The following is a 14,644-nucleotide window of genomic DNA, read 5'->3' on the forward strand; positions in this document are numbered from 1 at the left end:
GAGCAATCGTATTTCCACTAGAGAACATTTCTGCTTCACAGAGAGGACAGATCTGCTTCACACAAGGAGTGAAGCAGATCTGTTCAACACTACTACCAGAAGAACAAATGAATATCATCTGGCCAGAATAAATTCAGCCCAATTGAAACAGACTAAAGCATTTAATGAAAGAAGCGTTACAGTTCCAGAACAGCCTTCCAACAGAAGCACAGTAGAAGGAGATTAAGTATTTTTAAGGAAAATGTTGCTTGATTTCAGAGAATTTGTAAGAACTTCAAGTCACTGAACCTGCAAAGGCAGGGGACTAGACTTAAAAGGGCACAGAGGGTCCCTTCCTGTCTTACATGCATTCATGACATGAGGTTTGAAGGATGCAAATACACAGAAAATCAGTAAATTACTTATGGGAAAGTGTGTTACATGAAATTGATGTTTCCTTTAAAAGAATGGTCCATTTGCCCATCTATCTTAATTCCAACCACACTGTAAGATAAGACAGCAAAATAAAACATTGAAATAAGTTGTTTTCCAAACAAGACTTTGAATGAAAGTTACATTAAGGCTTTGAGCAAGTGCTGTCAATGCATTTCAAAAAGAGCTAGAGATCATCCGTTCTGTCAGGTTTTTTAATGTGGCAACATTACTTTTTTGCCTTGACGTTTGCACATCAAGGCCCTTTAGCTTGTGTATCACTTAAAGTTACACAGCAATGGTTACTGCAGTGCATTTCCTCAGGAAGTGTTTGTGGTCCACCATGAAATACAAAATTGTTAGAAAACACCCATTGCTTTATGTGATCTTTTGATTAAACAAAGTTACATTTATTACTTTCCCCTCAGTTAAAAAAAAATAAATCCCATATAGCTATTTTATGGCAATTTCCTCAATGAGACATATACACACATAATACTTGTATGTATGAAAATATATACATGTATGTATATAAAAAGACAGGAGCATGTCTTGTGACGAGAAGCCATTATTCTCCAACACAGAATATATGTAAAACAACAGTTTTTAAACTGAGGCTTTTTTTAACCACAATGTTTCACAGGATGCATATGAAAGCGTCTTTGTGCCATTTCCCTTTTGTTCTAAGGAGGGAGAATGTAGAAAGAGCTTATATATGGCACTTAGAGAGGTTTCACAGGAGAAGCCAAAGATTCTCTTAACTTTCCTCTTTACAATGCAACCCTGCTACCTACCAAGAACAGTATGCACAGGTATTAGCTAAAGTAAGTTCTTGCTTGTTTCCCCAGCTCCAGAATGGTGATCATGAGTTTGCCACCACAAACAGGTTGTTCACCCAGGATTGAAAAGATGGGCATCTGGTAGTGTCATTGCTTAACAACAGAGACCCTAGAATTAAAGGAAGAGGTCCTGGTCCGTGACTCACTCTTTTTCATACCTTATTGAGACGACTTATTTCACACTCGTAGTGTTCTTTTTTCCTGATCATTGAGGCATTCTTCTGCTTCAGGAGCTTGTTCTCTTCCTTCATTTCATGGAGAGCTTCACTAAGGCCCTTTGATTCTTTCTGGGATGCAAAAATACAGAGAGATGCTGCTGAAAGGCAGATGGAACCATTTTTCAAGAACAATTTTCAGAGTATCTGCTGTCTGTCAGATGTGCTGTATTTTTGTTGTCCCAAACACAGCTGGGAAGGGAGGCAACAGGAAAGCGGGTGGTTAGTAAAACCCAGATATGATAAAGTCTTGAAATTGTTTTGACCACTCACCATATGATGAGACAGAGACAACATACCAGACTAGACGCCTGCTCTCTACAGTCTGCAGTTGCACAAAGGCATGAGAAAGTTGTCAGGCCAAGCAGATCAGTACTGTACAGATGATTATCCCAAACCTGCATTACTCTTATGTACACATAGCATAAGGCCAGGGCTAAACACTGGTGGAGTCCCAGCCATTCCCAGTGTCATACAACATTAAAGACAAAACCAGATCTCAGTACCATATAGTCTGAGGGCTTTTTCCACTACACAAGAGACTGAGGCAGGTCTCAGCCTGCTCAAGAATTACCAAGCTACCAAACACTGCTTAAAAATCCACTTTTTTGACCCCATCACAGTTGTTGTTGACTTGAGCTTGACCCTTCCTAGTGCATGTGCCTACACTGTTGCCACCCCAGCAAACTACCAGGAAGATGTCCCTATTTGCAACAGTCTTTCAAGATGGTATTATAGGAATTATTAGGACAGATTTGCCAAATTTTAAGTTTGACCCTCTTCTCCTATTGCTTTCAGCGTGGCTATTGTCAATTTACAGTGAAGAGAGCCAAGATCCAAATCAGACCCTGAAGCAAATGGCATTGTGTACGCTTCTCTCGCAGGGTAACGCTTTCCTCACTAGCCCACTTTCTCCAGACTGTCTTAGACCAAAGTTGTTTAGACATGAGACAGAATCGCCTGTTCTACAAAAAAAGACAGTATTTCAAGTATTCTTCTGCATCTGCTTTACGTGATTTTAAAAATGAGATCCAACACTCACATGCACAGGACACCATGTGAATGTTTTTTTTCCTGTGCAAAAGGCGTATCTCTGTGCAGCCAGCTACCAAGCATTTACAGTTTGGGCTCATGCGAAGTGCATCACCATGTGCTGAACCACTGAAAAACACCCTTGAGAAACTGTTGCTTACACGTGAGGTAGCTTTATCTTCCTCTGTTCTAAGTTAGTTGGAAGATTTAATTTTCTCCAAAAACTGGGCAAGATTAGCGGGCTATCTCTGCATTAAGTATAGGAACTCACCCAGGAGCTAGCTCAAGCTGGCATGCACATATATGTTTTAAGATAACTAAAAAAACCCACAAAACAAAACACTAAAATCCATACAGGCTTTTAGCTATGCTTTCTCTTCACCTTTGCCATCCTCTTTTCCTAGCACCTAGCACACATTCTCCTTCTCAGAGGCTAACACCCTCCAGGAACATGGCCATTTATAACTAAAGATTGCCAGTTTGTTCAGGTTTTTGAACCATCTGATTTCTTATGTCTTACTGCTCTTTATTCAGTGATGAATCTTGGGTACCATGACACCTAGACTCTCCAGTGACTAGATTTGTCTTTGATTCCTGTCTATGGGTACATCAGAAATCAAGCACGTCCTTAGGTAAGACCATACCGTAACTGATAAGCAAGCAAGATGAACGTTCTGCTTATGAAGATAAAAGCTAAGGGCTTTGCATTTCTTTTCCTGCAGCAGCTAACTTACATCTTATCTGCGCCTGGAAGCGATGCAATTGCTGCTTGTTTTCAGGTTTGTTACATGTTATCAAGCAAATAGAGAAGCCCAACTTCATCCATCAGAGCACAATCCAGAAACTCTTACAAGAGGTTATGAAGCGTGTGATACCATGAAGCAGAATGAGAATAGGAAGCACTATTCTGTGGTGCTTGTAAAACGGGGCACGTAGTTTTGTGTATACGTTGGGCATATATATGCCGATTACTCAGGTTGGTGGTTTTACTGTGGTGGGAATTCAACTTCAGGATCTAACTTTAGATGTGAATGCCTACACAAAAGCCAGTGCCTACGGAGTCCTGAGAGAGGTGCCCAACCACTCTCAGGGTGAGGTGAACACTGCTCTAGAGCAGCTGATCAGCCCAGGCACTTTCAGCTCTAACTGCACTGACTACATCGCTAATATTTATGGGGAGCTGAAACAGCTAGCAGACGTACAAAAGCCTATATTGTCAATACCAATATGTGGGTGTCTGGAGCCAAATTCATTCCTTCAAGTATTTATTGCCAAGCACTTCATGTAACATGTGCAATGATGTTCCTATTCCATTTGAAATCACCGTAGCATTTTCATTCACAAAGAAGTTCACCCGAAACTGAGCAGTAAGGAAGGAAATCTCTGCAGTATTCATATAAATCTGCTCTTTACTCCCTCACACACACTAATGCTGTGCTCTCTGACAATTTCGATTGAAATTACTCTGTCTATATATATAATTCTCTGATCAGACAGAAGATCAGCCACTGCCTTGGGTACAATATTGAAGAGCATTCAACACCACAATCTCATCTCATGGCTGTACGACAGAGCCACACCTTGCCACTCGCAAGAAGAGAAAGAAGAAAGGCAAGACAGCGTTCAACACTGAGCACAAACAGGGTAACAGAGTGTACCCTCCTACCGTTTCCTGCAATGGCCTCTCTCTGCCCAGGGCTTGCAACCTCTCTTCTGGATGCTGTCGATGTCTCTCTTCCTCCAGCTCACCGAGTCTCATCTCTGACGCATCCAGTTTTGCTTTCATTTCTGCCAGCTGAAAAGCAAGTGACAGACCATGGTGGGCTGACTGGGGATCCTGAAAGGCACAGCACCTCGAAGGTGCCTTCAAATCCTTCCAGCTCTCAGCAGATCAGTGTAAAGGAGTGGACCTGGTTGCGTGTAAAGTCCCCAGACACACACTTTCCCCATCCCACCTCCAAGCTCTGCTGCTCTCTCTGCAGTGGAGACTCTTAATGATCCTGGGCAAATTCTCTGTTGGTGCTAACCCAGCTGGATCTCGCACTGTTTTGCTGCCAAAGGACAGCTACCATGGGTCTGTCTCTCCAAATGAATTTTCCATTTTAATGTTCTTTTTTTTCCCCCCCTTTTGCAGTTTGGACACCCTCTGCAGTGGTGCACATCCAAATGATCTAGCCAGAGGCATAAAACGGTCAAATATTAAAGAGCCATTTAAATTCCTCTTCTCTTTGGGGGGGAAACCCCCACCCCAAATCAAAAATAAATAGTCAAAGAAATGACCCAAATCTCAGTAAAGCTTACTGGAAAACATTAGAGAAAATTTTCCTGATAAGCACGAGGCAAGTCTGCAAACTTTCCTTTCACAGAGGGAAACAGGAGATGAGAAGTGTCAGTTAACGAACTAACTTGGATTTTGGAATACCAGGCAAAATTGTAAGCAGCCAGCTTCACTAGGCAGCTGATTATAATGTCTGCAGCAAAGATGCCACAGAGCCGCAAGCAAGGAATGACAGCTATGCCAATGGGATCTTGACAAAAAAAAAAAAGGAAATAAAATGTATTTATTTACAATTTATTTTTTTAAAGGAAGGGCTTTTGTACAGAGCAGTTTCTCAGAAGGAAAAAGGTCTCTCTGCTTATAGAAGGCAGCATTCATGGAGGATTTATCTGAGAGCTCCTCCATTACAGGGAGCCCCACTGACCTTCCAGGCTTCACAAGTCAGCCACAAGAGATGAGACAAGAACAAACAGACATGTGATGATACAGATCAGTGGTGGGGCACACCAGGCACCGCAGGCTAATTTTCTCTTAACTGTGCTCTGAAGTATGACCAATTTTTCTTACCTTGTGGAGGGCATGAAAATGGCTGCTGTCATGTCCACCCTGGTCCCTACTATTTTAGAGGTGCCCTGCTTCTCTGGCTATTTTGTTTTACTGAAGATTGTATACACATTAGCTTCATTTTTATGTGATGAAGCTTTCTTAATTTTCGAGCTAAAGACAAAGTAAACCTGATGCATTTTCCCCCGAAGATATTTGCTATAGGTATGGTTGGTTGGTATTTAAGCACAGACTTCACTATCAGCAGGTGGCTCACATATTCCAATAGAAATAGTCAACATTGTTACCTGTTTTTCATAAAGCTGTTTCATACTTCTAAATTGATGATCCCATTGCTTATTCACCTCCAGAAGCTGTAATTATCAGGAAGTCACAGTAAATAACCCTTATTTTAACATTGTCAATAAATAAAAAGACTGGCATTCTAATCCTCCAGCTATGAGTGTTCACGACCTCCTCATTATCTGGCCAGTTCATTTCAGAAAAAGTAAGTTTAAGGTTTGGCAAGCTTTACGGCCCATCTGCCAGTGCTTTGGTATTTCAGTTAAAGTACATGAACTTTCAGGAAGTAACATTCAGGAAACATGCAAATACACAATAAGCTACAGGTGAATCATTTGCAAGGCTGTACAAATACCACGCTGCAACTCCTAAATGGCCAAGGACTTACTTCTTAGTTTGCCTTAAGGTCCATAAACATGTATTTCCAATTAGAAGGTCTCTGACTTAAAACAAGTGAACTGAAGACTCCTATTGATTGCAATTACTACTGGGTGCAAACTCTGCTTGCCTTTCTCAGTACGACTAAACCGAGCAAGTGTATGCATGCAAGATGGGAAGGTCAGCTAACACCACGCCTGTAAGTGGTAGGAGTGAAGTCAGCATGCATGCATTTTTATTGGAGAAAGTCAAATAGGTCCCTCAGAAGCATTTTGCTCTGTAGGATATAAGGTCCCTCTTTAGGATGCTCAGCAAAAGAATGGCTTCCAGTTTGCTGCTACCTGTGACCAAGAAACCGCTGGCTACTACTCACAGTGGTTCCTTGGCCTTTACAATAGTGATCATTAGGAAAATTTGCCCTTTGTACCGTAGAAATCTCTGCTCTTCTAGATTCACAGCCGCACTACAGTAAGTCATTATTAGTCTGTAGGAACAGTCCTCCAAACATAACTCTGCCTAGCTTGGTACAGAGAAGTAGGACTATAGGAACTAGTTTAAACATAATTTTAAGTGCTTGTACACTTCAGGCTGTGAAGAAATGCAAAGCAGAAAATCTCCACACAGAAACTGTCTCACAAGAGCGCAGGATGATTCCCACAGGAAAAACATAGGTCTTGCTGGACTGGTGGGCAAAACGAAATGCAGCATAAACACAGTGTAAGTAACAGTTATAACACATTCAGTGATTTCCTGCCCCAGGCATATTACTGATACTGTCATGTCTGTCTTAGAGGTTATATATGTAAAGGTTAATGGTAAACTTAAGAGTACCTCTCGTCTCTGTCTTTCCAGTGAGAGGATCTGTTGTTGCAGAGAATTGGCTGATACAGTCTTGTTTTTGGTCAGTAGTATGTGCCTTGGCTGGAGAAAATAAATGTTCAAAAAAATCAATGCTTTCGGCACCCTCTCTTCCAGTCAAGTTTATCACATAAAGCTCCCATCCACCCTGTTGTGTGCATATAAAGAAACTGAAACAGCATCGTTTTCTTACATTGCATTTGTATTTCAGTACCTTTACACCTGCCGACAGCAGATTTCTGAAGTGTGTATCTGCTTTAACCCTGCTTAGTTTGTGATTTAATTGAAGCATTATGCAAATGGACACTGAAATAAAATTATGTCTATTTGTACCATCTGAGACATAGAAGACAAAATAGGATTTTAATTTTCTTACAAACGGTAATACAAACCAGTAGTACAAGCCACAAAAGTTGAGCATAAGTTGAAGTGGGCGTAAGTAATTCCCTTCATTTAGAAGAACTAGAATAATTAGTAGTATTGTCCCTCGTAAGTGCTTGCAGGCCCAAGGCAATAAACTTTAGCACAATAGGTTCAAAACAAGCAATACAGAAAACAAATAGGTCATTTGGAGAAATCACGGCATCAGTTTGCATTTTTTCCATTTTTTAAAGTGTGGAGCTTTGCCCATGCTGAACAACAGCAGCTAAGCCCTCATTTTTAAAATGCCAATGTCCTATATCATAATTTTTAAGACATTTCTATTGATTGTCATGAAAACAAATATATGATCTATTATATATATGGATATAAATAGATTTATATCAAGAGAACTGTACTGGAAAAAAGATACATGCTCATAAAAATAAAACATACTAAGGTCAGATATCTGGTCAGGGATTTTTTTTTCCTCCCTAAATTCTTAACCAATATATAAGAAACTAGGATAAATGTGTGAGCATTTCTGAAGTCTTACATCTCCTGAAATAAATTTATTTTCTTCAGCTAGAGAACTGAATGCCAAATACCAATGAAAAAGATCAAAGAATAGTTTTGTTGTGTCTTTTCACAGGCAAAAACCCTGACCACATATTTGCTCCATGGCCAGTCCTGCTGAGCTCTAATGTGGAGCACTTGACTTCTATGCCACAAAACACTGGTCAAACATTGGAACAGGCTGCGCAGGGAGGTGGTGGAGCCACCATCACTGGAGGTGTTCAAAAGATGTGTAGACATGACATGTCAGGACATGGTTTAGTGGACATGGTGGTGTTGGGTTGACGGTTGGACTTGATGGTCTTAAAGGTCTTTTATAACCTTAATGAGTCTGTGATTCTAAGTATCTGAACCAATTACCTGGCAGTCAATGGAGTTATTCATGTGTTGAATTGTTTTCAGAATCTGGGCCTTAGGAATGTATTTAAGTGCATATCTAAGAGTCCTATTAAAGTGAACAGGACAACTTAGAAATCTAACAGCTATATGTACACTTGGCACCAACTGGCCTGAATACTGCTCACAGAAGTTGTTGGGTCACTAAAATGAGCCACTTTCTACCCTTTGTATAACAACAAATTAAAAATGACCAGATACTTTTAGGAGGGAAAAAAACCACCCCACTAGTGAAGGTTTTCTTTCTAAGAATGTCATATCCAAAAACATTTGTAACATTTCCTTCTACTCTTAAACAGCATAAATCATTCAGACAAATCTACTGGAACACAAAAATGAGCCCATAATTGTCAATCTACAAAGTGACATGCCTGATACATGCACCAGTTCAAGCCATTCCTGTTAACCAGACAGCTCGTCAGAGGACAGACAAAACAGTCACTTACTTCTAGTGGGTCTGCTGGGGCTTCCATGTCACTCACACCTGCCCACGTGCATCCAAGACAGCCTTGAGCATTTGCTTCACTATGGGTCTTTGGAAGAAGAAGAGCAATGAAACAGATATTTTACATTGGCTAAAGGAGCGGGAGAATTGCATTAAGACCCAGAAGATCCGCAAGTACTGCCGGTGGAAGCAGCCAAGGTTCAGAAATAAGTGGCGGAATTTTGATTTTAACCTTTTCCTCCTTCCTGGCTGGGGCTTCTCAGAAGGGTTGAAGCACACTGCCTATGACTAATATGCTGGGCAAGGCAGTGTTCTGTTTAGCGTGCATCTAAATCGCAATCCACCAGCAATTCACTCCAAGAGAGGAAGTTGCATGTATAAGGGAAGGAAGAGTATGGTTTTTTTAGTAAATAAGAGGACAGGGTTTTCTATCCCTGCTTCCAGTTGTAAAAAAAGACTTACGTAAGTATGACAAGTGTTAAGCGACACTAAGACAGCGTGAACTATCATGACAGAAAAATCAGTGAGTCATGCTTATAAAGGAGTAATAGTGAAGTCTGTTAACAGCTATGGGGAAGAGCACACCCGTACAAACCCCACCATGTTTAGGGGAAAACCAGAATTGGAAAATTCATTTACTTTCCCTGAAGAAAAGCTGCACAAAGATGAAGAATGACAGTTGTTGTTTTTCTTCTGCTAACGACATCATATTTGCAGTTCTAGTATTTACCTTATCCAAGCATGGATCTAGCTTCAAGCTATTCAAGTCTTCACTTGAGTACTCAAGGTACTGAATAATGATGTATTTGAAAAGGAAGTGTGAAAGAAAAATAATTTCCCTTATTGTGGAAAGATCCCTGGGTCTGACGCTTTTTCAGTGGGGGCAGAGGTTGCTTATTTCCTTTGCAAGGAATGGAATGAAAGCTAGCATGTGAAATTTGACATAAAATAATATAAATCTGTGGGAGTTCTTTCAATTTCCAAAAAAGGATTTAGACAAAGTAAAGTAATCCTGTGAAATGCTGGAATTTAACAGCCACATTCCAGATCTCTGGCTTGTACCATGCGACTAAGCAACTCCTCTTTTGCAAGATACAAAACCCAATTTGGAAGAAAGCTACTACTTCATAATATTTGCATATGAAATATATCCTCCCTACCCTGATGTTCTTTTTATACTTTCCTGGTTTATGGAGTGGATGGAAAACTCACGGGGTGTAAAGAGAGAGAAAAAAAAAGTTATTTTAATAAAAACATTTTAGATTCTACATAGGAGTCATCCTACCCACCAAAAAATAAAATTTCATCTGTACCTACACCAAAACTAGACTTTGAGCATATCCCTACCAGGTACAGCACTGCTTTAAAGAAAGAAGAGCTACTGCCTGATAACACAACAGCAATTTCCACAGTTGTATTCCTTGACATTTCTGTAGTGATTAATATATTGTAAGAAATATGAGCCAGTAACTGTCACGCAATGAAACAAAATAAACCTTCTGTACCACCAAAGTAAGTTTGAGTGAAACAGGAAGGCTATCCTCTGGGAAACAGACATGCAAGAAGGCCAACTTCTAAAATTGAATAAACATATTGTGCTACTTGAGAGAAAGTAGTAATAGTTAAACTGTAAAATCCCCATAGTGGAGAAGGAAGAGGAAGAACTATGCATTTTAAAAATTAGTCCAAGTATTAGAATATTATTAAAAGTTGATGTCAAATCAAAATTTACACCTAATGACTTCAAAGCTCTTTGCAGAAGTAGGTAATAACCTTATACACATAGGAAAACAGACCAACTGAATGCTAAAGGTCATCCAGATGTTAGCGTCAGATCAGCGAATGCTGATGTCTCCTTTCACCCACGGTCTGTCCATCTGTCACAGCTGTATCTGCAGCATCCATTAGCAGGCTGTCACTGCATAATTTTGTGTTCTGAGTGTACTAAAGTTAGGACACATGAAGAGTGGGCTGCTGAAGGAGAAGGTACTGTAACTAGACACAAATGACACGAACAGCAATTATCTATCATCTTCTCACAATGTCCCACTACTTTACGCTGGCTGCTACGGTCCTATAGATTATAATCTCATGGAAACAGAGTCTGTTTCTCTCAATAAAGTACCAACACTGAGCATCTGATTCATAAAAATACAATTGGAAAACTTCCATGTTGCACGTCTGCTCTCCAGGGAAATGATTCTCAGGCACAGACACCTTCCCTTTCCCTGGCTCCCAAGCTCAGCAGTCCCATCCCCATCCTAGCAGCAGCTAAGCTTTAGGAGAAAGCTTAGGTTGAACGGCTGCATTTTATGGTCTGGCCTGCTAAGGTAAACCAGCTCCAGTTTCCGATTTCCTCACAACAGTGCGTTGCGATGTGCTGCGTGAGGTGCTGAGTGGTCCCTGCAGCGGGGACAGAAGAGCAAACCCAGGGCACAGCCCTACTCATGAATCACAGCTCCCATTTGAAAGATATTAGTGCTCAAATTACTTTGAAGAGAGGATGAGGCTAAGACCCTGGAGTGCACACAGTTGTTACCGTTTAGTTCAAAACTATTTTCTGGAAAGCTGAGTAGTTTCCTGGAAAGCTAGGTGGACATTAGGACACCAAGTCCTTTGTTGTTGATATCTTAATGACTGTATTAATGACTACTGAAAGTGAATGATTCTCTCTTGGACAGGAGGATTTGAAGGTGCCTTTTTTAGGGATTTTAAGTAGTTGCAACACTGTTCCTTTCCACTCTCCCCCTGCCTCCATGACCCTTTGAGAGAGCTGGGGAGACCTGGGGTAAACGGTGAAGCTCCTGCAAGAGTAGAGGCTAGAACAGCAACAGCATCTCCATGTCTCCCCCTTTCCATGCCAAAATGACCTACACAAAATGTCCATTTTCACTCTCTGTGAGCCTGCCATAGTGACTGAGCAGCAACAGCCACCATCCTTTCCCACACTAAGGTTATGCATAAGAGTTTTGAGTCAAGTTTTGCTGTTTGCTGAAATAACTGTTGTTTGCATTCAGTTTGGCACTGTCAGTGAGTGCAATTTATACTGGCCTCATTTATTGGGCAAATCTTTCACCTAACGTTACTGTCTTGTTTGAAATACGTATTGCTGCCTGCTAACAGTCAATAAGCTCTGAGCTAGGCATGCCTGCGTGGAAGCTCTTAGCTTTGTTATTTGGCCTTCCACACTATATATACACATTAAAAACTGCCAAATTTTCATGCGCCATCTTAGCTATTGCTCTTTACAACAAGTATTTTATACAAAATATGACAGAATAGAAATTACATTAAGCACTCTCAGTGTCTAGCTAGGCAAGCTTAGCATTCGTACAGATAACACTGATGCCCCTTTGCACAGTGCCTGAAAACATGTCTTTTAAGAGACTTAATAGGAAATACATCTCAAGGGCAACAATGTGCTGTGCAAGAACAACGGTGCTGTTCAGTTGTGTGAGCAGCTCAGTGGGAGAAAGGTACCTTGTTCCCTTCCTCACAAACGCTTTTCTGTACTGATTGCCACGAAAGAACAGCACAGGGTATTGGGAAGAGAAGAGTATGTCTAAAATCTATACAAATACAAGAAATGCCAATGAGTGGGAAACAAAAGCTCAAGCTCTTCAGAGGTGGTAGTATTCTTCCAGCAAAAACTGGGAGAGGTTGAAGCAAAATTGTTGTGTCTCTCTGTGAAAACAGTTAATAGCACTGAAAAGAAAGACAAGAAGGTGACAATTTTCTTTGGTATTGCAGAGAGAAAGACACTACATTTGTTTATCAGTCTACTGCTACACAAATGAAGAACAACTTAGTTGTACAACAGCACTTCAGAAATCTGAGATCTATAAAAATCCTTGAAAGAAGGACTCTTTTTGACAACTATCAGACTTCAGAATTAAAAAAAAAAAAAAATTTTTAAGTCATTTACATTTCATTTGAAGCTATTGAATGAAATATGCAGTTTTAAATTGCTTAGAGAATGCTAGCTGAAAACCAGACTGTAAATGCAGTCACAAATCTAAACAACTGTTTACAGACTCAAGCAAACTTTCAAAAAGCTGTTAAGATTTTCAAGCCTGCAAAACATAACCAGATCAGTTAAAGATTTTGGAGAAAAATTTATCCTAGCGCTACACAGTCACAGGAAGCTCAGGAAGCTTCACAGGAAGCAAAACTGACAGCTGAAGAAGGTGTCTGCAAATTGTGAACAGGTCTGCACAGAACACAGGAAAGTAAATTTTGGCGTAAAACACAGACTTAGCAGTGTTGTCCAAAGGCAAGGCGGTGTATGTTTGCTAGGTGTTGCACTGTTTGGAAAATATCTACAGAAAAGCAGAGGAGATATCTGAGGAGAAACCAAGTGTGCCTGTTCTGCACAGTGGGAACGATGTCAGCCGTGCGCTGTGCTGAAGACGTCCGTCAGTGATAACGAAGGCGAGTGCTCCCCAGGAGCTGCCTGAGCCACTTTTGCAGCCATGGGCTGAAATGGCACCTCAGACACGGGCAGCATACATACACGCTGGACACTGCCATGAAAATTAGAACCATCTCTAACACTGCAGTAAAGGGCTTTTGGGGAAAATCTAGTCACTCCCTTTTCACAGACAACTGAAAACCAGATTTTGCTGTGGTGAAATCATAGCTATTTTAGCCGCTAACATGCAAAATCAAGACTTGCTAAACGTGATGAAACAGCAGTAACACACTGGTTAGAAAGCTTTCTAAATCCCAATCTAATGCTTGCATGAACCTTAATTTCCCTGCTTATTTCATCTCTTCCTCTTTAAATGAGAAAGTCAGTCTGTGTCATAGCATTTACTGGTTACACTAAAAAAAAAAAAACCACAAGAAAACAGACTGCAGGGAATAGTCTCTGAGTGGAGAAATATAAAGTCAGCAACCTCTTACAGTATAGCTGCCTCTGACATCTGCATAAACACGTGTAAAACCACATCATAGTCTGCAGTGGACAGAGTTGAGTTACTTTTTGTAGCCTCCCTAAAATACTGACATACAGGCCTTTACCTAGTTGGAGTCCATCACACGTTTTAGAGCAAGAGCATAGCTAACTTACATTCTCTTTTAATCCGTTTCACTTCCCTTACTTCTCCTTCCACTCTCTCCCCAGAAAGTCACTTCCTTCACACATTCCTTCTATCCATATGAAAGGAGAAAACAAAACATCATTATTCCTGCTGCTGGGCTGTGATGTGTAATTGTAACATCAACCACCACTGAATATACATTTGAGCATAGTTTGAAAACAAAGGAGGCAAACAGCAGAGTCTGCTCTCTCCAGATGAGCAAGTGAAGTTTGGTAGCTTCAGAAAATGAAGTTAATAAAACAAGAATGATCGCTTTCTGTCTTTGAAAAGCTGGTCAGATCTGGCTCCTCCTAGAAGAGCGTTTGATAATTTCTCTTCTACATGTGTTATAAAAAAGTTTCCTTAACTTTTCCACGAGATCCTTTCTGTTCCTTGGCTCCCCCTGCTCTATCTCTATTACAGTGACTGATCAAAACATGATTAAATGTATTAAAAATATATTATAGTGAGCAAACCTGCACCTCCAAGTTTGACTAATAGTCTGAAGCCTTCTGTAATGTCTGTGAATCATAATATAAAACGTTTAAATTCTCTTAACCATGAATGCTTAGTAAGACCTTTAAACAACTTTTTCCTACTCTTCACACTCCTTCCTTTCTCCCCATTCATAGTCACATACTTAGCCTATGAACCACTACCCTTCGCATTCATGGGTTTTATCCATGCTACAGGTAATGGCGACAGAAGAGAATTGGACATGTATTTTTCAAAACTCATGAGGTAACTCTGATTATTATGACAGATGGTACCTGTTTTATTTTTCATTTTTGTTCACAGCTGTCTTGTATTACTTGAAAGACTGGGGTGAAAGGGGAAACATCCTCTTTTATGGCAATCAGTCTGAGCATACTCAGGGAAGAAAGTTTCAGATACTTTGGAGTGTGGCTGTCAGGAATGTCTGGCAGGGA

General features: G+C 40.5%; 1 protein-coding gene across 1 annotated transcript in view; it reads right to left on the bottom strand.

The window, feature by feature from the left end:
* The window catches only part of TNIP3 (TNFAIP3 interacting protein 3), a gene marked incomplete at its 5' end in the record, with an annotated part of 40,724 nt that overhangs the window by 21,380 nt on the left and 4,700 nt on the right, over positions 1-14,644 (bottom strand). The window contains 5 exons of the mRNA XM_010291924.1: positions 1,409-1,537; positions 4,164-4,292; positions 5,627-5,692; positions 6,831-6,920; positions 8,636-8,722. Of these exons, the coding sequence (XP_010290226.1) occupies positions 1,409-1,537; positions 4,164-4,292; positions 5,627-5,692; positions 6,831-6,920; positions 8,636-8,722 (501 nt within the window). The remainder of the gene's footprint in view (positions 1-1,408; positions 1,538-4,163; positions 4,293-5,626; positions 5,693-6,830; positions 6,921-8,635; positions 8,723-14,644) is intronic.

The sequence above is a fragment of the Phaethon lepturus genome, unplaced genomic scaffold (assembly GCF_000687285.1).
Source record: "Phaethon lepturus isolate BGI_N335 unplaced genomic scaffold, ASM68728v1 scaffold33987, whole genome shotgun sequence".
Lineage (NCBI taxonomy): Eukaryota > Metazoa > Chordata > Aves > Phaethontiformes > Phaethontidae > Phaethon > Phaethon lepturus.